Consider the following 26714-nt stretch of genomic DNA (forward strand, 5'->3'; position numbering starts at 1 on the left):
GATATCATTTATCCGGATAAGTGATACCTATCTTCTACGTGGATAATTAATTTTCCCATTTAGGGGGAAGTTTCCAACATTAGAATGGGACAAAAATGTCTTATGTGGATAAATAACTTTCCCACCTAGGGGGAAATTTCCAACACTTGAATGGGACAAAAATGTCATTTTTTAATAATGGATTTTTATGGTTCAAATGGTCATTGACTTATTTACTTGGGAAATAAAAGAACCTAATTAAATACACTTACCTGGGTAAGTGTTTCCTAAGAAAAACTTACCCAAATAATTGTATTTATCCAGATAAATAACTTACTGAAAAGCAAGCGGGGCCTTAATTTCAAAGTCATACATTGCCAAAATAGACTAATTTCGGAAGCTAGGAAAATAAGCTATCAAAATTTGAAGGAAAATTTATCATTTTAAAAATGAAAATGGACAGCAAACAGAGAGGTTTTCCTTTAATTTTTTACAGCCCTGATAAGTATTAATACTAGTTAGATTATGCTATTTCAACCAACCCGAGATCATCATTTTGATCAAGGATTCAGTGTAAACCGTATACTGGAGGCAGGAGATCAGCTTGATTGGGTACCTTTAATGAGAGTATTAAGGAACAATTTAGTGTTACCAAGCCCAAATCAGTTGGGAAGCCCATTCAGATCGACATTGGAAATTAGGAAGCCTTGTCTTTCTATTCTAACGAGCATTTGATTGATCCTATGCTACTACTTGGGTTGAGTGGTTGACAACAACGTCATCCCCTTGAAATTGGATCCATTCCTCACAAATTTTTCTTCACATTATGCTCACAGCCACTTGCAGCTGTGTATTGAAAATATCTCTCTGTGAATAAAATATACAAATATGAAAATGTTCCCGATGCATATTTGTAAAAGGCTGTGAGCACCGTTTTGCGAAGATTGAATCCAGTATCCATTCCATAATGTGTTTAAGCTGGGCAATAATGTGATCCAACCTTTCAATTCTAATCAATACAATATTTCTTTCCTTTGAATGCTTACTATTTAAGCAGTTTACCCCGAATCCATCGGTTTAGGCCTTGTACTGTAGGGCTGCAACTTGGGCTAGGTTGGGCCCAACGCCCAATCCAACCTAAAGTTGGGTCAGGCTGGGATTGGGTCAAGGGATTTTATATTTGTTTAGGTTAGGGTTGGGGCTGACTAGGTTGGTTGGGGGGGTTCAAAACCTCAAGTTGGGCTTGGGTTGACCAAAACCCAACCTAACATAGTCTGAGTTGTGCCTTAATTTGCTTTGTGTGGTTGACGGGTCAGTGGTTCAATCATTTAGGTCAAATGGTCAATTTATGACATTTTAATTAAATAATAAATAAATATAAAAAAATTATGCATCTGTATTAATATATAATTTTCATATTTTTTATGAAAATTATATAATATATAAATATAATCTTCATATTAAACAAAAAATGAGTATGATAAATATAAATTATTTGTATTGGTGACAGAAATGGCTAAAAATACAAAACAAACAAACCCACCCCGAACCCTAACTTAGTGATGAATAATTGCACTGATACAAAACAAACAAACAAAAATCAGTCTAACTGGCTGATTCAACCAAGGATTGAAAACACTATTGATGCCGCGATTGCTGCAGTGTGCTCGTTCCTCTGATCAATAATTGTACTGATACCTTCCAAGCATAACAGAGAGCCTATGTGATTCATTGAAGCGCCTAGGAAGTCAAAGAAAACAGTAAAGGCAAGTCTCCAAATAAAAGTGACCCATGATTGATTCAATGCACTGTTAACGTCCACCAGTGCATTCAGACCTATTAAAACTCTCGGGTTTTTTATATGTAAGCGAGCTGGTCTTACATTCAGACCAATTAAATCCGTCATGAAAGAATTAACCTGCAAATATATATAGAAAATACAAATCCACTGATAATCAAGAAAAATATAATGAGGAATCAAATCCTGAAAAGACTCAAATTTGTCAAAGAGAATTTCTTTTTTCGAGATACAAGAACCATGATCTTCCCAAGAGCTTACACCAATTTTTCTTACACAAATATCCCATTTCAACAATGAAATTTGATTCCTTTGCCACCCCACAATCGAAAATCATGGGGAGTTTATGATCTACCCTCTGAAGTAGAGCCTCTCCTGTAGGAAGAAGCAAGGATCATTGACCTGATTGTCACAGTGAATAGCACAATATTATGCTCAATCCAGCTTGGGGATACAGCAATCTGTTTGTTATAGCAGGAATAATGAGAAAAACCAAGTATAATCAAGCTACATACCCACCTGGAGACATGGGAACCTCAGCTTTCATGCATAACAACAGTGGATGATAACACTCCACACTTCACTGGCAAGAAAGGCACGCATTAATGATGCATTCCATCTCTTGCACACCAGCCCAGGGACAGAAAGCTGCTCCAGTGTGCAAGAGATGGAATATATCATAAACCCATGTGAACATAGCTGACAAACCAAGAAAACAGATGACAAACAGAGAAGGTATCTTTGAAGTTCTCTCAGGCAGAAGACTGAGAGCAATACTTGCTCTGTGTGTTTGAAAATCCATGGAGTTTGAACAATTTATAGAGGTGATGGGCTTGACTTGAAGATCCAAAAGTCCTTCTCCAAAGGTGAGAAATGGTGCCTCATCTGAAAGTTCGAATTGACTGTTGGTTCTTTATGTTAAGGTATTAGTCTTACTCTTGAACGGAATTAGAATATATATAAAGGTAGGATTAATGTCTTAATCATGTTATGACGTGGACCAAGCTAAAATGCTCTATGACGTGGAAGTCACCCATGAAACCTGCAACCGACATCTAATGTAGATCCATTAATTAATGTTGGGTCTCTGTAATTTCTTTTTTCTTATTGAGATCTTTGTCTTTGAGAGCAATTCAAACATCCTCTTTGGTACCTCTCTTAAGAAAAGGACGGTTAGGCTATGTTTGGTTTGATAGGAAATAAGAGAGAAACAGAAAGTTGAGGGGAAATTCTGAACATATGTTGTGAAATTCCTTAAGAACTTTCCCTCATTCACAATCAAAACAAACACACCCTTAATTATCCTCTGCTGATGTGATGCTGTGTCATGCAGAGATGCATTTTATGTAGGCATGAAAAAGAGACTTTTTCCATTAGGATGACCTTACAGCTTTTCAAACTCTATGTTTTTTTTTTTTTCTTTAACCTCAAATCTCGATCTCTTTCTTGTGCCTTTGGTAAAGCAAAAGCTGGTCTTGTCTCTGAACTGTTGTCCTTGAATTATTCCCGTGGCTGGCCTGCCCCTCTATGTCTGTGTGAGACTTTGAAGCTCTCTCCTAGCAGTTTTTGATCCATAGACCGGCTTCACTACTCACTAGTTCTACCCAAAATATAATAGACGGGGCTGACAACTAGCCACTGCAGAAAGATTTTTCCTTTTGTAAAGGGAATCTCTGCTTAATGGGAATATGTGGTCCCAATAAATTATGCTTGGAAACAGTGATAGAGAGAGAGAAGATGAATTGTGTTGTTGGTTCTCAGTCCTCAGTGTTTGGGCCATGATTTTAATTGAATAAAAAGAAAAACAAGCCCAAGAAGCTTACGCACGCATGTTTACAGGACTATATATGTTTCTGGTCATCCTGCAACATGCACGTTACGCACTTTTAACAATGTCTACAAAGCTTGCACTAGTCGACAGAATGGCATAAAAAGAAAGATTCAGCTCTCATTTACATACACTCCTGGCTCAGCCGCTAAGGTTCACTACAATTCCATTGGGTTAAGTAAACGTTTGTTGAATAAATAGGTCAGAAATCAGAATTCAAGGTGGAGTTTCTCTCTTTGAAAGCTTTAAGCCTGGAGCTTGCACCTATTTTCCAGTTGGACTTGTTTACACCCCTTGATTCAGTAGTTATTTTACAAATTGAAAGAATAGGGAGAAGAAAAACTTGAACATGGATGGAGACGAGATAGACGTGTATTTTCACATGCAAATTAAATAGAACTAGGTAAAACAAACCATTCAGACTGCATTTTTCCTTCAAAGTTCATACTGTAGGTTCACACAAGTGGGGTCACTCACCCACCTTAGCAAGTTTGTGGTCATTACGAGGCTTGCTTTAACCAGAAAGTATATCTCACTTTCTCAGAAATCTTAAAATAATTCCTTAAAGGCTAGCAAGGTAAATTTTACTTGATAATCTGAGACCCCAATTCATCCATATTCATCACCAAATATTGTTAAATTTCTTTTAAGACTCCATTTGATGCTTGGGGAAATTAAGGAAAACAAATGATTTCTAATGATAGCCATGGAAAATGATCAGATTTCAGAAAGTGAGTACTAGCTTTAGGAAAATGGCACTCCTGCTAGTTTTCTCCAAGTCATTTTCAAATCAGAAGTTGCCTAAAGCACCGGGGAAATTAAGAATATGATTGGTGTTCTTGTTAAATATCATTTTCCTTCATTTTACATGCAACCAAATGCAGCCTAAATCCAAAAGCAAATTTCATGCCTGCTGTAAACTACCAGAAAGACCATTAGCAGAGTACATTACAAAAGCATTTAATGAGCCCTGAACTGGATTCATTTGAATTTCACATTCATCAAACCAGTAATAGAAAAAACAAAAGATTGTAATTACATACACTGAGGCTCACTTCTTAGGTACCACTATCACAAGTTTACAATGCCTCAATTCGGTTTAAAGAACTTGAACTTAAGCCCATTGTTCACGATACTCCAAACACCCCCAATACTTAAAGCTAAGCTGAAAGCAATTCCTAGCCACCCAAGTGTCCAATTGAAGTACCAATTAAAGCTGAACTTTTGGGGTTTCTTTATGAGAACCCACATGAAGCAAGGGTAAGCAAAGGTGACAGGGAGAGTAAGTCCTCCCAACAGACCAGCAAGGCTGGAAAGGAAAGGGAGTGCCACTCCAATGAAAAAAGAGATGAATCCATAGAAAACTCGGAAACCTGATCGCACCCAAATTGAGCAAGGACGGTTGGTACGGCCTGTGTACCCTGCTTCGAAACTGTCAAAAACAGGCATGGAGTATATCTGGAAGCTACTCAGGCAATTGAACACAACTAAGAGGAAAGTTGTTGCAAGAAGTCCTCGTGGAATGTCATGATTATGAAATGCATACAAGGCACCCAGAATCCCTCCTGATGGCATCTATAACAATAATCAGACAGAGGATTGAAATTCAGTACCAACCACAGACACACAGACATAACCATAAGCAGCATCAAAATACTTGTATGTGCATCATGTAAATACTTGCACATGAAAAGACATGGATATCTGCCTTCCTAAATCCTAAGGGATTTTTTTAAGTCATATTAAATTGCCAAAAAAAACTTACCAACAGTATACAAGCACAGCTTTCACTCTTTATTTGTACTCACAAATGAATTATCTAATACATTATCTTTTTAGCAAAAAAAGTATTTAATATATATCTGTCTATTTAGATATCTTGTTTTATTTCTTAATAATTAATGGTCTCGATGTTTGCGTCTCTCCTAAGCTATATGACAGTATACCCAATATATTTGGGTTGTCCTGTTTAACACCCTCACAATGAAGCTGTGGCTCCCCACCGTGTTTGTCTGAACAGTCACATAGGCTGGCTACACTATAAGCAGACATGGCTGTCTGCATGCATTCTAACAAAGTTTTGAGTTGGAAAGGCGATAGAGTTTGTGGTTTATGTTAGCAAAGTTAATGTAAGAATAAAGATTGTTAGTATTGTACTTACAAGGTTCCCATATGCCCAAAAACCTCCAATTGCAACGGGAAACAAGCACATCGCAATGAAAAAATAGGCAACCTTAGCTCCCCTCCACATTGGCACATGAGCTGGGTGTTTAAATGTTGATGGCATTGTCGCCTGAAACATCCAATTAAACTCCTTGAAGTCAAGATAACTGAATGGATAGTTGTGTTAATTCTATGAAGCTTTTTTTTTCTAAAAAATGCATTTAGAAAGAAAAATTAATATGACACAAGAATGTAGGTAACAGTTCAGTTCATCTAACAAATACCTGAATCTCCAATGCAAGATTGTGACCCCTGAAAGCAAAAGCTATGATTCCAAGTGCATTCATGATTGAAAAGACTGAGGCAGAAAATGAAGGAGATGCAAGGGGCTGATATGAGATTGAGGATGGCCTTGGTTGACTAACAGAGAGGACCCACACCATGGTGGAGTAAGTGATGGCTGTTACAGCCCCTATGAGAGAAAGCCCAGCAATTGAGTTGAGATTTGGAAGCTGAGACAAAACAATGCATAAAGAAGTGAATACCAGGTACCACTCTACGGTTGTTAAAGGATTTGATGAACAGAGGGGTCCACAGACTATCTGGAAGAATAGCTTCATGGTCTCCCCTCCTGTGAGAATCAAAGCTGTTGCAGTCCCTGCCGATAGGTAAACTGTTGGAAAAAGAGCAAGCCACACACCTAACCTTTCCCCTGCAGAAGACAGAGAGAAATGTGGCATAGTAAGAAGCAAAATAAATTACACTAATTCATCTAGGTTTTGATACTGCTGTCATTACCAGTAATAGGAGTGCTTTAGAGATATGGATTACAATCTATTAACTGTAATGTGAATGATATTTAATATTGAATATATCATCATTACAATGATAACACTACCACTTTCTAAACATTAAACATTTTAATGCTTTTGCAATAAAATTCATAATGAGATGGCACATCAAATACACAATCTCATATTTGATAATAAACTGTTGAAAAAACAATAAAAAACAGAAAAAATACAGAAGGTTTTCAGCCTTGTAATGATGTTTCATTTTCTTTAGTAAGGAAAAAGGTATTTTATTAATCAGAAACAGAACTGAGTACAAGTACAATAGAGATTAGCCAGCACAAGATTGTATACAGAAATTTCCAGCTAAACCAAAAACAGGATAAATGCCTAAACAAAAAGAATACCCTAGAAAGGGTGGAAGAGTGGGGCACATCCCAGAAAGGTTTCAGCACCAAGGTCCAGGTAAAAGTCTAAAGCAGAATCCTCCTATGAAACTCCTCTTGGGTAACTTTGTTGTCAAAGATCCTAGCATTGCAGTCCTTCCACAAAGTCCAAGTAATTGCCAAAGGAATGGCATACCAGGCCAGATTTCTTATGCTCTTGAGGCCTTTCACAGGTCAGCAAGATAGGGTCTTTTCAAAGCACATTTCTTAAGGGAGAAGTATTTTTAAAGAAACAAAAATTATGCAATATCACATACAACAGGAAACAGTGAAGGATGAGAGATGTAGAAACTCAATCTATGATACAGTAAAAAAAATGAAGACAATAGTGAAGCAAGTCTCTGTGGTTCAAGTATTAAACATCATGCTACATCTAAGGGAAAGATCAAAATTCTTCACTATGTAAATTAGTTGTAATTCTAATTAGAATGACATGAGTATAAATGGCCCTGTAATAATGAATTACCAAAAATAAAAGGTTGCTCTGACCATTATTTGTGGTAAAAGTGTAAAATTCAAAATTGTGAACAGTCTGAAGCGGAAAAAAATGATAATAGTTAACAAGAGTACATGACACCTATTATAACAACATCAGGTTCCTTTTTGTTTAACCATCTAACAAATTAACTTTAAAAAAGAACCTTAGAGGTACACTTTTTTTAAACTTTGTTTAATTAAATAAGTAAATTCAGCTGGTTGAGATCACTCAGACACTAATAATGGAAATTCCAGGAATATCATGCCAGTTGCCCATATTCCAACTATTTGATGATTCAATCCAAGATTTAATATTTCATTGTGCTAGATTTCAGCATAGGTAGGAACCAGAATTTTGACTAAAATTCCACTGACTTTTCAAGATTCCATTCAGAAACTACAAGGGAAACTCTCTTTTTTTCTAATGAGTAAACATATGTAAGAGGAAAAGAAATTCTGCCCGACTCTATCCTCCATATTAACAAAACCAATTGACTGTTAGGTCCCATCCATTGCATGTATAACATATTTTTCTATATGTTGACTGTTGCATTAAGTCTATCACACAGGTACTTCAGCTTCCTAATAAAAAATTGCTTGTTAGCTCTTACCAAATGCTGCTTGTGCAAGCTCTACATATCTGTTGTATCTCTTCCCAGGAACTGCCTCGTGCAGCTGGACTAGAATCCACAGAGTGTAAAGTTGCCAGAAGTAGGCTATGGTCAGGGATATTATCCCCCAACTCCTGTAATGCAACAAAAAACTTGCAATAACATGCTTAAAAAGTTGAATGTGTTATGATGCCATGTATCTCAAATTAAAAACATCAACTTCAGAACCATTTTCTAAACCCTAACAATAAGGAACCCAAAAAAAGGCAAGCAAAACCTGGGAGACTAAAGACCAATGATGAAGAAGATCAATGACAACTGTCTAATTGGCAGACAATAGCACTAAACAACCAATTAGAGTGAGGAGCAGGGAATGATTAAGGATGATAATGCTTTATGTGTTTTATTCTTGTTCTTATGTTGAGGAAACATTGTATAATAAAATCTTTCATTCAATCACACCTACGGCCATTGCTTGTAAAATAGTAAATCTCAAGCTGACAGTGACAAATGTGAAAATGTGGTTCAAGTCATAGCAACCACTGTGCAGATTGCCAAAGATGCTCTCATTCAATCAATACCCTATCCCTATGCCTGCAATCAATGAAACTTCTGTAATAGCTTAATTGTTTAACCTCCAAGATAACAAGAATGTATCATGTATCCATTATCATTGTCTGTGGATTTCTTTCAATAAAAAAAATTAAGAAAAGAGACCAATCTATAAGATCTATCTTTAGAATCCCAGTAGTAGTATAGTAGCAGAAGCAAAAAGATTGGGGGGGCACTATAAGATACTTCTTTGGGGGCCAGGAGATTCTAAAAGGGACGATCTTATCAAATGGAAAGTTGTATGTAAAAGTTGATTTTTCTTCTGTAACCAAATATCTAATAACCATCTAAGGGTTTTGGTGGCATTTTTCTTAGTTGGACTGAATAGCTGGACCTTGGAAGGATAAGAGGATTGGATTAATTTGTTGTCATTCATGAAGAGATGTTCCTAATACACAGCTGCAATATGCTGTGAGGAGAAAATCCCACTTTTCAACTAGGGTATTATGTAATTACTTACATCAGATTTTCACACTAATGATTGCAGCCTGGGATTGCTAAAAAGGGGAAAACTTTGGCTGTTGGGAGCGTTTGTGGACATGACACATTACCATATATTTGGGGTAAAAGAGTAATTTTCTCAATATTCTTTTGGCTAGAAATACAAGCATGGGACTAAGTGGGTCGGCGTATCATGTGGAAGAAGCTCCCCAACAACCCTCAAGTGCCAAGGTTTTGTCGCTAATAAGATAAGCAAGCAGCCTACCGTCTATAATTTTGTTTCCAGACTTATAGAGCCCTTGCTACATGAATGAGATAAACAATGTCTTAATTGCCTCTGGGTGTGAAAAAATTTATGATACCAGAAAGATATGGTATTGTAAGAGCTTAGACCAATCAAAGCACCATGAATTTTGATTAATACCAGCTAATTGGACAACCATAGCGAAAAGTTATGAACTTTGGAAGTTTGATGTACATTTAGCATACAACTTGTGACCCAATTAATCTATATCTATACTATAACAAAAGTGTGGATGTAGTGCGAAACTTTTTTTGGACTAAAAGTACCTTCTATTTCTTTCTTTGAGAAAGGGTATAAAAGCCATTTTATTATAGCTTTAATGGCTACTAAAATGCCCATATTTGTATATTTAGTCCATCTCTAATTGCTAGGGTTGGAAATGTAGCTTCAATTATTACTTTCCACTTCAATTTAATCCCCTCTCATTAAGTCTTATACTTATGATATTAAATATCATTTTCTCTTATTAAATCTTATATTTAAGTTGTTTTTCACTAATAAATGCTACTAACTAGATCTATATCAATATTTTTAACTATATTTTAAAATTGACTCAAAAACAAAACCATTCTTTATCCAAGTGGTGGTTAAACAATTCAACCATTCGGATCAAATTGATTAACCTGTGAAGTCATAGTTAGGTAATAAAATTTTTAAAATAGAAATAATATAGAAAATTACAAAACCGTAGAAAAAATTTAGACACATTTATGATATTTTATTAATCAAATTAAAAAAAATAAGTGTAATAAACAAGAATTATTCTTATTGATAATGAAAATGAAATACATAATTTAGAACTAACAAAAAATAGAATATAAAAATCAATAATAAATAGTTTAACTTTTGGGTTAAATGTGTTAACCTTTAATGTCATAAATAAATAATAAAATATAAAAATGAAAAAATACATAAATTTTGCAAAAAAAAAAAAACATTCAAGCACATGTATAATATCATATATTTATGATATTAAACAAAAAGTATTAGAATTATTTTTACACACAAAAATATATATAGAAAAAACTGGACACATTTATAATTCTATTTTTACACTACTATTAAAAATATGAATAACATTGTGGAACTTTCTTTTGACTAAAATACTCATTTTTTAATTTACTCCCTATTTAATTGTAAGGTTTAAATTGTAAATTGAACTACTATTTTTCACCTCATTCAATTTTTCTATTTAAATCTTACATTTTTTTGAGAAATGAATAAAAGAAAAAAGATACACCAAAAAGATAAAACATTACAAAGAGAAGAGTCTAGCCAAGTAGGTAGGCCTATTGATGATACTTGAAACTTCACAACTCGATCCGATTATCACATATTTTGATGAGATGTTTATGTAATCAAATTTGGATTTTGCAATATTTGTTTGATTAATGATAAAAAGCAAAAAAGCAAAAAATACATAAATTTTATAGAAAATTTTGGATATATTATTACTATCATTATCATCACCTAAAATTACCACATACAAAACAAGTGCACACTTACTAGTAGATTAAATGGAACCAACTAATGTTGGCTCAATTGGTAGGATCTTTGACTCATTAGAGTAGAGACCTGGAAGACTTGGGATCAAATCCCCTGCCACCGTGTCACAAGTGACTGCTTCACCACGCCTTCAAGTGCCTTCGCCATGCCCACGTCTCGCCATTAGAGTGCCATCAAGTGTGTCTTGGGTGGGGCTACTTATGTATTTTGTATTGGGGGGATGCCAATGGCATAATTGTAAATACAAGTATGATAGTTCAATATTTTGATGTAACCTTCTTCCAGAGCACCAAAAGCTTAAGCTACTCTTTGAGGGGAGGTAGGTAGTTGAGTGGTGCCAATACCGTGTAAAGGTTAAGCACGAGGTCTCCTCGATACAAACTTGTGTGCTTGTGCTTGCCACTGTTTAATGCAATACAAATCATCTTTTGACTAATTCGTGTGCCATCTTGTTTCCTTGTTTTGTGTTGTTGCTTATCTCATAGGTTTACTTGACCCACAACAAGTGCCGCACAGGGCCTCACCATCTAGCCCTGTGACAGTTGGTATCAGAGCAGGAGCTCCACTACACATTGGACCCTATCAATCGACTCACATCCAGCACAAACAATGAAAGGCAACCGCGACGCCGCCAATGACATACTACATGGGCTGTCTCAAGCCCATGACACTGACAAGGCACCAACCGGCAAACCTTCCAAAAGCCAAGCCCCAAAGGGCCACACAACCAAAGCAGGCAAGCAGGACAAGTCCGTTGATCAATTATCAAGCATGGACATGCATGTCTTGCGTTGTGAGGCAACCGTGGGTGAGACCCAAGATCGGGTTAATGAACTCCAACTAAACATGGAGACTGTTGAGCACGCCGTGGTAGAGTTGGAAACCCATGTCAATGGAGCCCTCAAAGAGATCCATGATACCTTGCAACGTTCCCAAGCCAGCTCCTCCCAAAGCAACCTCCAAGGCATGATGGACAACTTTCAAGCACAATTGGATGAGATGAGGGGTGAGATATCCCTCATAAAAAGGGCCATGGCCAATTCAACTAGTACCTCATCTGCTCCAACCACACACATAAAGATACGACAACCGACGCCCTACTCAGGTGTACGGGATGCCCGGGAGCTAGACAACTTCTTGTGAAAACTTGAGCAATATTTCTCTGTGACTGGCATACATGATGATCAAATTCAGGTACACATAGTCGTCTTGTGTTCAAATGATATTGCAATGTTATGGTGGCGTAGGTGTTGTCAAGACATGGAACGGGGCACACGTACCCTCGACACCTGAGTCGATTTCAGAAGAGAGATCAAGCGACAATTCTACCCTGAGAACGTTGAGTACCTTGGGTGAAGGAAGATGAAGAACTTGAAGCAAGATGACTCATTGCATGATTATGTTCAAGAATTCTCAGCCTTGACACTTGAGATCACTGACATGTCTGATAAGGACCTCTTGTTCAACTTCATGGACGGTCTCAAGCCATGGGCCGAGCTTGAGCTACAACGAAGAGGGGTGAAGGACCTAGCAACAGCAATGGCAGTGACCGAGCAACTTGTAAACCTAAAGAAGCCGGATGAAGTAGACCACCAGCCTCCTAGCCCACGTACCGGAAGCTTGAGTGGGGGAGACACGCAGTCCACGTTCCCTTGAGAGAAACAACCATCCACCAGCAAGCCAGTTAATCAACAGCAAGGGAAGAAGCCACAAGGATCTTCTAACTCCCAAGGTTACTGTTGGATTTTAATCTCATAAGAGATTAAATCCAATGGGTTTGATTGGTCAATTACATGAGAAATTGCACCTGCACACTTGATTGAAAAATTAGTTTTTCTCTTACAAAACCCAGCTTTGAACTTGTCCCACATTGGAAAATTATAAGCTTTGTTTTTAGTATTTTAATAGGAGTTGATTTACACTCCTTAGAAATAGTAGAGGAGAGTATGGGGGTTTGATACCGCGCAACATGTTGTGGATGCATTCGTGGGAAGAATTACCCCCACCGGCAGCAGCAGTGAGGGGGGGCCCACACAGCAGCTTATCTTGCCACGTCAGCTCTTCTTGCCAGCTCGCCAATAGTTTACTTATTCCAGTTCTGTTCTTACTTATCTAGTTTTGTTCTTACTTATCTATTAGAGATAGGAACTGAGTTCTATTAGAAGTCTGTTAGAAGTAGGAGTTATGTTCTTACTTATCTATTAGAGATAGGAACTGAGTTCTGTTAGAAGTAGGAGTTTGATTTAAAGTTGGATTGTCCTAGCTTAGTCGAATGGAGTAAGGAGTCTCCTCTTGTAATCTCCTATTTAAGGAGCTATGATTTGGGAATAAAGTATTCAGTTTCCAGTCAAGAGAAGAGTGAGGAGAGTTCGGGTGGTCTCTTGGACAAATCATCCATTCGGTTTTCCACAATAGGGTCTGCACGCAAGGGAAGGTGCAAGGGGAAGCAAGAGGTTCTCCCCGTGGACCGACCCATGACGAGATCTTACGCCCAGGCCCATAACATTCTGGTATCAGAGCCTACCGTCATGGGGGAACAGGAGCCGCTGTCTTCCAAGGTCCACGAACTGGAACATAAGCTCGCAGAAACCAGCATGGAGATTCGTGAAGTCAAGGATGATGTCCGGGAGCTGCGACGCCTACTGGAAGCATTCCTCTCCAACAAGGACAGAAGTTCTGAGGGAACCACCACCACAAACAGTCGTCGTCCGGACTGGGCAAAGACGTCTAGCGAACAGCAGACCGCTGCCCCGACAGCCGTAGTTATTCCCAAGTATAGCCGGCTGGAATTCCCATCTTACAACGGCACCAGAGACCCGTTAGGATGGCTGTATCGCTGCGAACAGTTCTTCCGTAATCAGCGCACTGATGACAAAGATAAGGTCAGTCTGGCCGCCTTCCACCTATCAGAAGAGGCGCAGCTCTGGTTCTACCGACTGGAGCAAGAAGAACCCGGGCTCAGTTGGGGACAGTTTAAATCATATTGTCTCCTTAGGTTTGGACCACCGTTGACAAGCAACCCGCTGAGCGAGTTAATCAACCTCAAGCAAACTGGAACTGTGGCAGAATACCAACGCCAGTTCCAAACCCTTCTCGCTAGAGCAACCTCGGTTTGCGCAGATCAGCAAGTCAATATGTTCACCGTGGGGCTAGCAGAACCCCTAAGAGTGGACGTGAAGATGCAACACCCTCCCAACCTGGTCACAGCCATGAACCTAGCACGCGCCTTCGAACGCAAACTACAACTCAGCCACGAAACCTTCAGTATGGGGCGGCCTCCATCAGCATGGGCATCCCCGGAACCACTCGGAATGGCTCCATATTCAGCAGCCATCCAAGAACGGAAGCCACAGACGAGCACCAATTCCAGATCAGCATCCAATGTGGGGAGCAGCATCGTTACACCCCCTATTAACCACTTGTCCAGGGCTGAGATGGCAGAACGCAGGGCGAGGGGGCAATGTTTTAATTGCGATGAACTCTACTGAGCAGGGCACAAGTGCAAGAGACTTGCCTCCTGGTGAAACAAGAGGAAGATGAGGATGAACCCCCTTCATTGGAACCCGATCCAGGAGGGCAAAGTCATTCCACCTATCCGGGATTCCTTTGACGGTGTTTCTCGACACCCATCTTGAATTCGAGCTTGAGGACAAGCTCGTAGTTCAAGAGGGGAGTAATGTTGTGGATGCATTCATGGGAAGAATTACCGCCACCGGCAGCAGCAGTGAGGGGGGGGCCACATAGCAGCTTATCTTGCCACGTCAGCTCTTCTTGCCAGCTCGCCAATAGTTTATCTTGCCAGCTCGCCAATAGTTTACTTATTCCAGTTCTGTTCTTACTTATCTAGTTTTGTTCTTACTTATCTATTAGAGATAGGAACTAAGTTCTATTAGAAGTCTGTTAGAAGTAGGAGTTCTATTCTTACTTATCTAGTTATGTTCTTACTTATCTATTAGAGATAGGAACTGAGTTCTGTTAGAAGTAGGAGTTTGATTTAAAGTTGGATTGTCCTAGCTTAGTCGAATGGAGTAAGGAGTCTCCTCTTGTAATCTCCTATTTAAGGAGCTGTGATTTGGGAATAAAGTATTCAGTTTCCAGTCAAGAGAAGAGTGAGGAGAGTTTGGGTGGTCTCTTGGACAAATCACCCATTCGGTTTTCCACAATAGGGTCTGCACGCAAGGGAAGGCGCAAGGGGAAGCAAAAGGTTCTCCTCGTGGACCGACCCGTGACGAGATCCTACGCCCGGGCCCATAACACAATGCGCGCACACACGTGTGCGTGTGTGTGTGCGGCACAGTGAGGCACACTTTGCTCGCACTTCGCGCGCACCTGTGTGGATTGTGAAGGACGGCTTTGGTTTTGGTGTGATGCTGACCGTTGATCACCGTTGATGAGATCAACGGTCACGATTCGATCGAGTGTGATCAAGAGGCACAATTCAAAGTTAACAGTCATTAACTGTTAACTACTTTTTAAACAGTCACGATTCGATCGAGTGTGATCAAGAGGCACAATTCTCTGAACCAGCACCAACCTTTTCTTCATACCTCTTCATAAACTATTTAAGGAGCATGAATCAGACTTCAAAAACACACATTTTCGAAATCCACTTTCTCTCTCTCTCTTAGTCCGGTTTGCTACAGTCTCACAGAAGGTTTCTCCGGAGATTCTTCAACTTTGCTGGTTGCAGATTCTTGCCCAAGGCTCTGTTGTATCCGAGGAACGGATTTGCTTGTAACCCAACAGCAAACTCAGTGAAACTGAGTGGGGGAAAATAATGTTCTAAAGACAGTGTCTTCAGACGCGCCTCAGAGCTTCTCCTCCAAAGTTACAGTGACCCCATTTTCCAACAATTTTAGAATGTTATTCTGCAATGGAGGTAGAAGCAAACATGACTTCGATCAAGATGATGAACCAAGATCTTGTTCGACTAGACCAGTTCGATGGAGCAAACTTCAGCCGATGGCAAGACAAGATGATCTTCTTTATGACCACACTAAAACTATACTATCTGCTGGACCCAAATCTGCAATCACTTCCTGAACCCACTAACAAAGACTCAAAAAAACTAAAGAAGGAAAAAGCAAAACAAGAAGAGGACTCACTTCTGTGCCGAGGACACATACTGAATGCCTTATCAAACCGGCTCTACAACTTCTACAAGGAACTTACATCTCCAAAAGAAATCTGGAAGGCCCTAAAATTCAAATACAAGGTGCAAGAAGCAGGTACAAATAAGTATCTTATTGCAGAATACTTTGACTTCACCATGAACGACCATAAACCCATACTGGAGTAAGTTCATGAACTACAGGTGATAGTCAACAAAATTCGATCCCTTTACATCATCCTTCTTGAATCTTTCCAAGTGGGAGCAATCATTGCCAAACTTCCACCCTCTTCGAAGGATTAAGGAAGAAGCTTATGCACAAGGCTGAAGAACTTACCTTGTAGCAAATTCAGCAATACCTTTGTATTGAAGAAGAGTCTTGGATTAGAGACAGTAGGGATAAGACCCTGGTCGGTATGCTAAACTCTAAGGTCAATTTTGTGGAAAACGGATCAAAGAAGACTAACCCTGCATTACAAGTAAAAAAGAAGGATGGGAACTTCAAGAAGAGCAACAATAAGAAAGGATCCTGCTATGTTTGTGGAAAGAAGGGGCCGACATTGGAAAGGCGGAAGCAAGTCTGCAAACATGGTAGAAGACAATCTAGTGGCCATGATTACTGAAGTCAACATGGCAGAATCATCTTCTGGATGATGGTTTGATTCAGGCGCCACAGTTCATGTTTGCAAGGACAAGTCCTTGTTCAAGACATATGAAGAAGTGACTGATGGCCAGGAGGTAAAGATGAGAAACCAAACATGTGCCAAAGTTGGAAGAGGCAGCGTAGAGTTGAACTTCACCTCCGAAAAGACACTGACTCTCCTGAATGTTCTCCATGTTCCTAACATTATAAAGAACTTGGTCTCAGTAAATCTTGTTTGTAAGAGGGGATTCAAAGTTGTCCTTGAATCTGACAAACTAATCCTATCCAAGAATGGGATGTTTGTTGGAAAGGGATATGGTTGTAATGGTATGTTCAAATTAAGTATTAATGAAGGAAAATTTTCTACTTATATTGTTGATTATTTCTCTTTATGGCATGATAGATTAGCACACTTGAATTTTAAATCCATAAAGAACATGAGCAAACTTGGTATAATTGCTTATAGTAATGAATCAACTGAAAAATGTGAGATATATGTAAAGTCTAAAATGGCTAAGAAACATTTCCCTAGTGTTGAGAGAAATTCTCAACTTCTAGAACTAATTCATTCTGACATCTGTGAACTCAATGGTGTATTAACTAGAGGAGGTAAGAGATACTTCATAACATTTATAGATGACTTTTCTAGGTACACCTATGTCTACCTTATGAGAATCTAAGGATGGAGCCTTTGACATGTTTAAACTATATAAGACTAAAGTTGAAAATCAACTAGAAAAGAAAATTAAAATCCTTAGAAGTGATAGGGGTGCTAAATACTTTAAAAATGAGTTTAATTCTTTCTGTGAAGAATTTGGAATAATACATCAGTGTTTTTCTCCCTATACCCCTCAACAGAATGGCCTGGCCGAAAGAAAAAATAGAAAACTTATAGAAATGATAAACTACATGTTGTTAAAAGCTAATGCACCATTAAACCTGTGGGGGGAAACACTCCTAACAGCCTGTCATTTACATAACAGAATTGTTTCTAGAGTTAATAACAAATGCCCATATGAATTATGGATAGGAAGAAAGCCTAATTTAGCATATCTAAAAGTGTAGGGGTGTTTAGCATATTATAGAGTTCCAGATCCTAAAAGAACCAAGTTAGGACTCAGAGCTAAGAGAAGTATGTTTGTTGGATATGCAGAACATAGCAAGGCCTATAGGCTTATAGACTTAGAGTCCAACATAATAATTGAAACTAGAGATGTTGAATTATTTGAAAATAAACTGTGTTCTGAATCTACAGAAAATGAATCCACAGAAAATGACAGAGAACCTGAAAGAGAAACTCAGATCTCAATACCTGTTGATAATAACGAGACTGAAAGAAGAAATGATACAACTGTAACACCTACAATAGGACCTAGAAGAAGTCAAAGACAAAGAACAGAGAAACACTTAGGTTCAAATTTTATCTCTACGCAGTCAATTGTATTTTTGGTTGAGGCTGATAGAGAGAATATTTTAAATAAGATACCTATTGTCCTAAACATTGAAAATGATCCAAAAACCTACAATGAGGCCATGACCTCTAGAGATGCTGCCTTTTGGAAGGAAGCTATAAATGATGAAATGGATTCAATAATGTCAAATAACACATGGGTACTAGTAGACCGGCCTCTATGATCAAAACCAATAAAATGTAAATGGGTGTTTAGAAGAAAATACAACACTGATGGAACTGTACAAACTTTTAAGGCTAGATTCGTAGCCAAAGGATTTAGTCAAAAAGAAAGGATTGATTACTTTGACACCTATGCACCAGTGGCTAGAACAACTTCTATTAGAACACCCATAGCATTAGCATCCATTTATCACTTATTTGTTCACCAAATGGATGTTAAAACTGCTTTCTTAAATGGTGATTTAAATGAAGAGGTTTATATGGAACAACCAGAAGGATTTGTTCTTCCTAGAAATGAGAAGAAAGTCTGTAAACTGGTTAAATCACTATATGGATTAAAACAAGCACCTAAACAGTGGTATGAAAAATTTGATTTTTGCATTCTAGCTTTTGGTTTTAAACATAATAGTGCTGATAGATGCATCTACTCAAAATTCACTGAAAATTATGGATTAATTATATGTCTTTATGTTGATGATATGCTTATTATGAGTACAAACATGGTTGTCATAAATGAAACTAAAAACTACTTATCCTCTGTCTTCAAGATGAAAGATTTAGGAGAAATAAATATCATCTTGGGAATAAAAGTTAAAAAGCATAGTAGGGGCCATGCATTAAGCCAATCACATTATATTGAGAAAGTACATGAGAAATTTAAGCATTTAGAGTTTAAAGAATATAGCACGCCATATGATTATAGTATAAAGCTAGTAGAAAGTACTGGTAGAGCAATTACACAACTTGAGTATGCTAGTGCAATAGGAAGCTTGATGTATGCTATGCTTTGTACCAGACTTGATATTGCATTTGCAGTAAGTAAACTCAGTCGATTTACAAGTAATCCCGATGCAAAGAACTGGAAGGCAATTGGGAGAGTTCTTGGGTATCTCAAGAGAACCTTAGAACTTGGCTTGTTTTACTGTGATTATCCAGCTGTACTAGAAGGGTACACTGGTGCAAGTTGGATTGCCGGTAATGAAGATAACAAGTCCACTTTTGGATGGATTTTCGTTCTTGGTGGGGGTGCGATCTCTTGGGCATCCAAGAGACAAACTTGTATATCTCACTCGACCATGGAATCCGAATTCATAGCCTTAGCGGCTGTTGGAAAAGAGGCTGAATGGATTAAGAATTTATTATTGGATATAAAACTTTGGCATAGTCCTATGCCTTCAATTTCCATTTACTGTGATAGTGAGGCAACTCTGTCAAGAGCTTACAGTGGTACCTACAATGGTAAGTCCAGACATATAAGTTTGAGACATGAATTTATTAGGCAACTTATTCAAGATGGAGTCATCACTATAACCTATGTGAGGTCAAGTAAAAACTTGGTTGATCCTCTTACCAAGGGATTGGCCAGAGAATTGGTAAGAATGACAACCAAAGATATGGGATTAAAACCTTTACTTAGTCTTCTGCATGGTAACCAAACCTGAACTGAAAAACCATCAGTATTGGGTTTAATGGGTAACAACAACTTACAACAATGTGACTGTTAGCACTAACATTGAGAAATTTCCCATCACAACATAAACAGTGTTGTCCGTTATGATGAGAGGTTGAGTTAAACTCTTAATGAAGTTATGAAATGTGTCAAATAACGGAACACATAGTGGAACTTCACTTATGTAAACATAGAAGTAGTGTCGCTTCTCATGAGAGTTTGGGTTTGCTCTCGAGATTGTTCATGAAATCAGGAAAGAAGCACATGGCCATAACAGTACAAACTTGAAACTCTTGCAGAGACTGGACATTTTTGTGTGTATAGGTGTCTCCAGTCTATCTTAAGAGTAATTGGTTTAAGATCTTACCACCAATAACTTTGACAAGGCTCTGAGATATATCTATACTAACAAAAGGTTTAAGTTGATAAACACCTTTTGTATGCATAACCGTGTCATAGTAATTTGGATTGAGAGAGAACTATGTAATTGATCAATCAATGTGGGGGATTGTTGGATTTTAATCTCATAAGAGATTAAATCCAATGGGTTTGATTGGTCAATTACATTAGAAATTGCACCTGCACACTTGATTGAAAAATTAGTTTTTCTCTTACAAAACCCAGTTTTGAACTTGTCCCACATTGGAAAATTATAAGCTTTGTTTTTAATATTTTAATAGGAGCTAATTTACACTCCTTAGATATAGTAGAGGAGAGTATGAGGATTTGATACTGCGCAATGCGCGCACACGCGTGTGCGGCGCAATGAGGCGCTTTAGAGGCGCACTTTGCTCACACTTCATGCGCACCCGCATGGCTCGCGAATGACGGCTTTGGTTTTGGTGCAATGCTGACCGCTGATCACCGTTGATGAGATCAATGGTCATGATTCGATCGGGTGTGATCAAGAGGCACAATTCAAAGTTAACAGTCCTTAACTGTTTACTACTTTTTAAATAGTCACAATGTTTGAAATTGTGACTGTTCAAGGTGCCTTCTCTGAACCAACACCTACCTTTTCTTCATACCTCTTCATAAACTATTTAAGGAGCATGAATCAGACTTCAAAAACACACATTTTCAAAATCCACTTTCTCTCTCTCTCAGTCCGGTCTGCTACAGTCTCACAGAAGGTTTCTCTGGAGATTCTTCAACTTTGCTGGTTGCAGATTCTCGCCAAGGCTCTGTTGTATCCTGGGAACAGATTTGCTTGTAACCCAACAACAAACTCAGTGAAACTGAGTGGGGGCAAATAATGTTCTAAAGACAGTGTCTTCAGATGCGCCTCAGAGCTTCTCCTCCAAAGTTACAGTAACCCCATTTTCCAACAATCAGTACAGGAGACCTGCCACACCTCCTTCCCCATGTTTCATCTACAATGAGATGCATTTGACCAATCAATGCCCCTTGTGGAAGAAGATCAATGCCCTCATCGCCAAGCTTAGTGATGATGAAGCGTGATGAGGAGAGACTCACACAGGTGCCTAGAGTTGGTAACCTCAAACTCATAAATGCCATGGTCAAGAAAGAGGCCACGACTAAATAGTCCAACAAATCCCACAAGGGGCTAAAACACATAGACATCACCTTTGGCGGGAGGCCAACTCAAGCCTTGGTAGACACCAGGGCAACACACAATTTAATCTCCCGGGCAGAAGCTGAGTGCCTTGGCTTAACCAAACAAATGGGTTGGGTCAAGGCTGTCAACTCGGGGGCCAAAGCAATCGAAGGTATGGCTCGTGGAGTAGAGCTCCAAGTGGGACCATGAAGGGGCAACATCAACCTATCTGTGGTTCCCTTGGATGATTTCTAAGTTGTTCTCAGAGTAGAGTTCTTGACACAGGCGGAAGCAGCCCTCATGCCTCACATCAACAGATTACTCATCTTAGACGAGCGCTCCCCTTGCATGATCTCGGTGACAACAGAACTTCAGGTACATGGGAAGCAACTTTCAGCCATTCAACTGTGCCCAAGAAGCAGACGTCCATAGAGCCAGCACCATGTCAGCAGTAGAGAAGGTCCCCTCTTTGACACGTCACATCAGCACCAGAATGGGTAAGGAAGCCATCATGAAGAAGCAGTCTCCGCCCAAGTTGTTCCAGCACCAGCCTCAACAACAATGTCAGCATCCGCACCAGCCTCGGCATCAACACTAGCATCAGCGCAACCGTCATCCAACGCCGAAGGTGCCCGGGAGACCAAAGGCCATCTCTAGCCACAACCATTTCAAACACGCCCACTATAGGGGAGAGCGAGTGCCATCCTACCCACATAGGTACCCTTCCCATGATAGCCATCACTCCATCCCTCCTAGGAACCTTGCGAGGAGCCACCATCGGGGGACAAGTCATTTTGGGAATTTAAGTCCTGAACCTGGCCCCAACTTTCCCTTCAACCAAGCCAGACCCTCCTCTGTCTGGCCCCAGCACAATGAACACTTTCAAGACTACCCATCAAGACCATGCTTGGGCCCTGGGAGAGATAGTGTTCGCGGAGTAGCTGAAGAATCCTCCCTCACCAACAGCTAGATCAAAGCATCAAGTAAGAGTTGGTCTTCGAGGACAAAGACCGAATTGAGTGGGGGAGACTGTCACAAGTGACCGCTTCACCGTGCCTTCAAGTGTCTTCGCCGTGCCCACGTCTCACCATCAGAGTGCCATCAAGTGTGTCTTGGATGGGGCTACTTATGTATTTTGTATTGGGGGGATGCCAATAGCATAATTGTAAATACAAGTATGATAATTCGATATTTTGATGTAACCTTCTTCCAGATCACCAAAAGCTTAAGCTACTCTTTGAGGGGTGCCAATACCATGTAAAGGTTAAGCATGAGGTCCCCTCGACACAAACTTGTGTGCTTGTGCTTACCACCGTTTAATGCAATACAAATCATCTTTTGACTAATTCGTGTGTTATTTTGTTGCCTTTTCTTTTGTTGTTGCTTATCTCATAGGCTTACTTGACCCACAATGAGTGCCGCACGGGGCCTCACCATCTAGCCCCGTGACAACCGGTTGGAGGGTTTAAGGAAGGGGGATGTGTTACCCCGTAGTATAGTCCCATGAAACAACAGAAATTACTGCTACTGTATTAAATGGATCGATGATTGTACTATTTGGATCGGATGTTTTTTTACTTTTTTTTTTTTTTTAATCCACCAACATGTCTCAGCCAAACCGGACCCGGAATCTACATAGCTGACGGTTCAACGGTCTGAATCAACGACGGGTTGAAAAAACTGGTTTATAACAAGATTTTCATGGAGAGGCAGAAGCAGGCCACACCATACGGTAACAAATTAACAATGCTAGGTATGGGCAATGGCAAAGCTGGAAAACAAGGACGAGACGTTCCGCCGGGTAGCTCCCCTCCCCCTCACTCAAGGAATTAGACATGCACACGTAATTATTGAAGTTATTGGAAATGAGAATGGTGAAAAATCAAGATAGTGACATGACGTGTGACATGCCCATTTCCTTTCTTTTTCTTTTTAAGAACAAAATAACAATCCCAATAAAATGAAGAGAAAACACCAAACATCAGCTTATGCTACTAGGAAGCGTTTCCTAGCCGCTAGATTGTTATCAGGCGGCATCCATGATCATGCCATGCCAATCTAACGGAAATAATTCGCGTCCAGATTAAAAATTCCTCCCTACAAGTTCCAACATGATCCCTGTGTGGGATCCACCATGCATGTGATTTGTTAGCACAGATCATCCGGTACCATACCTCTTTTTTTTTTTTTGTATCAATACCATACCTTTCCAAGCATCATAAGCAGGAATTCATGGAAGAAGCGATCGACAAAAAGCACAAAAATCTCATATCGAGGAATGGACGACGAGGACCACAGGAAGACTCGACACTCAACCCTAGAGAAAAGCAAAAAAAAAAAAGGAAAGAAATCGCATGCACTTGCACTTTTCTCCTCCGTGCCAGTGCAAGACCCGAGACCCAGACCATTCACAGAGTATGGTGAGACAGAGAGACAGAGGATACCAATGCAAACATGCGATATCAGACCAGACATTTGAACACAATAAACACATCCCGTCTTTCTCACTTCTCAGTTTCAAAATCAAAATAGCCAAGAAATGTAAAACCAGACCAAATTTGTTGGTGCAGTAGAAAACAACCAAAGAATACTAGAACAGAGGCAGAAACTCAGAAAGAAAACCGGACCTACAGTTTTGAATCAGTGCATAAATCTCCAAGCCTAAGGGACTATTTCATAATAGGAGCAGTCTATTCGGCTGTCAAGTTGTTCAGTACCACTACCCCATCCCTGTGTCTGAATATCAAATGCTACAACTATGAGCAAAGCAAAGCTACTGACCTACTGTTGGATGAAAAAAACGAAAAACACAAAAGTAAAGAAAGAAAATAAATAAGCAGAGGAAGAAGAAGGTAGGAAGGAGGTAAGGTACCAGCCGAGGAAAGCAAAGGCGACAGGTAAAACAAGAGCCTGAAACCCAACACCGGCGTTAAGGTTGTGAAAAGCGGCGTAATGAGCATTTCCGTTGCGAGACTCTGTGATGGGGAGCCATGCGTCCTGTGGGTTGAGCTTGGTGAGGTGGCCCACCTCTTCCAGGTACCCTTTCATGTTTACGAGCACCCTCTTCATCGGCGTCCCAAGCGGGCTCAAGAACCTCGGCGATATCAACGACGTTGGGGTCCACGCCGTCGACAACTTTCCCTCCTTGGAGGCCGGCCTGGGGGATCTCTGCCCCGATGGGGTGAGTATCTCCGGCGTCGATACCCGAGGAGTTGCTGGTATCGACACCAGCTCCATATCTGCTCTGTCCTCCATTGATGTTGTTTCTGCTACTTTTTCTTCACTGCTTAATCACTCACGTCAAAAGAGTATGTCGCTCTTACACAGTCCCGGGATTATGTGATGGTTTTTGTGGAAGAAGAAGAAGAAGGAGAAGAGTACGTGGAAATAAATTAGTGATGGAGTCCCGTTTGTTTCTGTCTGTCTCTGTCCAGATGGGTCAGTTAGAAACCAGTGATGTTTGTGTGTTTCTGTGTATGTATAATGTAAGTGGGCAGAGCGAGCAAGCGAGCGAGAGAGATGAATAAAGGATTGTGGAAAGCGAAGAATATGGGGATAAAAAGAAATAGAACAAAGACATGAATAGAAACTCAAATAAAAAAAGAAAAAAGAGGACGAGAGTGATGGATCACTGTGGTCGGTAGGGACAAGGGCGTCGACTGTGTAAGTTCAAAAACAGTAAATATGAAATGGAGTCGTCGTTCACACTTGGAACCACTCACCCTGCAGCATTGTTTTCCCATAAGACCCTTCTCTTCTTCTAGCAGTAGCTAGCACTGTAACAGAAAGAAAGATGTTGAAATATACATACACGCCAAGATTCCAATAAATAATAATAATTGTTGCTGCTAAGGATGGGGCCGAGGGCAAGAAATTAAATCCGCTTCTTTGAATGTGTCCAACTTCAGAGTAGGAGGATACGTTAGAGGTTTCAGTTATTATCCTGCGGGTGAAGACTTGGATGATCAAATTAGTCAAGTATATGAGAGGATATGATGACTTTACCTAGAAAAACACCCCTATACACATCCATCAAACTTTGTTGTGAGGTGTTTATATAATTTACTAAAGCTTTGGGGAAAATGAAGCAATACTGGCTTAGGCTTCCAATAGTTATAGTTACATTGGAGTAGGAGTAGGAGTAGTACCACACTCACATATACATACACATACACACGAGACACGACACACACCCCTCTCGCCTCTACCCTGTCTTCTGTTGACATGACTCCGTAACTGCTGTACTTATTTGCGCGGAACTTCTCGTGCGCTTTCATTCCGTCTACTGCTCTCATTTCATTATTTAATTTTTGTTCTTTGTATTTATATAAAATACCAAAAAGACTACCTGATACTTTCTCCCCTTTGCTTTAACAAGACTGTGTGTACAGAGTCGAAAGCATCACATTCTCGCTGATACATGACGGCTATTATTGATTTGATTACCGTTATTATTATGTCTATAATCAAGGTTTAAGGTTGTTATGTGATGATTACAGCCATGATCTAGTTTATTTTCTATGAAATTTAATGGATGAATCCTTTTACCATGCTCAAGTATTCAATTTCCTTTTCCCCTACCAACCTTTGTTGCGGTCACTCGTTCAATCAGGATCATTGAACCAATTAACCTGTGACATGTCATCCTACATGTATAATTATATAATAATATCAATTATATAATGTCATCCTACATGTATATTTTTTTATTTTAGTTTTAATTTTTAACTAAAATTTAATATTTGACGCCAAAAAACTCTTATTTATTTATTTTGCAAAAAACAATGGAACCCCCCCCCCCAAAAAAAAAGGATTAAATCAATTTGACCGCTGAACTAGGGATGGCAATTTTCTCGATCCCTATGGGGATCCGCCCCGAATGGGACAGGGATGGGGATGATTCTTCCCCGCGGGAATGGGGATGAGAAAATTTCCATCCCCATTAGCAGGGATGGGGAGAGCACTCCCCGCACCGCAAAGACCCCAATCCCCGCCCTGTGGGATCCCCACTAATATATATGTATATATGTATGCATATGTTAGCGGAACAAGGACGGGGATGGAGAGATGCTCTCCGTCCCCACCCCGATTTGTTGCCATTCATTTGCTGAACTGACCTCCAGCAATTTCTATATACATTGAAATGTATATGAACAAAAAAACATCAAAAAAGTACATACAGGCCCAATGCAGATTTTTTATTTCCACTACAGAGCTATAAACATTCAAAATGTCAACAACCCACATTCTATACACCAATGCCCGCCTATAAATTAGCATCAATTCCAAGCTGGCACCTACCTCAACAGTACTTTGGGCCTATAAATTCTAACCCTAGGCTGAACCGTCATTCTCCCTAAAAAC

The 26714-nt window shown here is 39.5% G+C and overlaps 1 protein-coding gene across 1 annotated transcript; it reads right to left on the minus strand.

Annotated features, from left to right (window-relative positions):
- Positions 1-4564: 4564 nt before the first annotated feature.
- On the minus strand, positions 4565-25240 carry LOC104595851 (lysine histidine transporter-like 8). The gene is made up of 5 exons (XM_010256782.3): positions 24223-25240; positions 8094-8227; positions 6053-6480; positions 5767-5898; positions 4565-5180 (listed from the first exon to the last, which is right to left on the minus strand). Exons 1-5 carry the CDS (start codon positions 24603-24605, stop codon positions 4695-4697), a joined length of 1563 nt encoding a protein of 520 aa, XP_010255084.1. The 5' UTR covers positions 24606-25240; the 3' UTR covers positions 4565-4694.
- Positions 25241-26714: the final 1474 nt, after the last annotated feature.

The sequence above is a fragment of the Nelumbo nucifera genome, chromosome 5, assembly GCF_055504915.1.
Source record: "Nelumbo nucifera cultivar China Antique chromosome 5, China Antique-T2T, whole genome shotgun sequence".
Classification (NCBI taxonomy): domain Eukaryota; kingdom Viridiplantae; phylum Streptophyta; class Magnoliopsida; order Proteales; family Nelumbonaceae; genus Nelumbo; species Nelumbo nucifera.

Bases quoted from the DNA above. Each gene is read 5' to 3' on its own strand.
- LOC104595851 (XM_010256782.3), bottom strand. From the start codon at position 24,605: ATGGAGGACAGAGCAGATATGGAGCTGGTGTCGATACCAGCAACTCCT. The intron at 5,899-6,052 runs GTATTTGTTAGA...TGGATGTTTCAG, and splicing joins ATCTTGCATTGGAGATTCAG to GCGACAATGCCATCAACATT. The intron at 5,181-5,766 runs GTAAGTACAATA...TTATTGTTATAG, and splicing joins TTTGGGCATATGGGAACCTT to ATGCCATCAGGAGGGATTCT.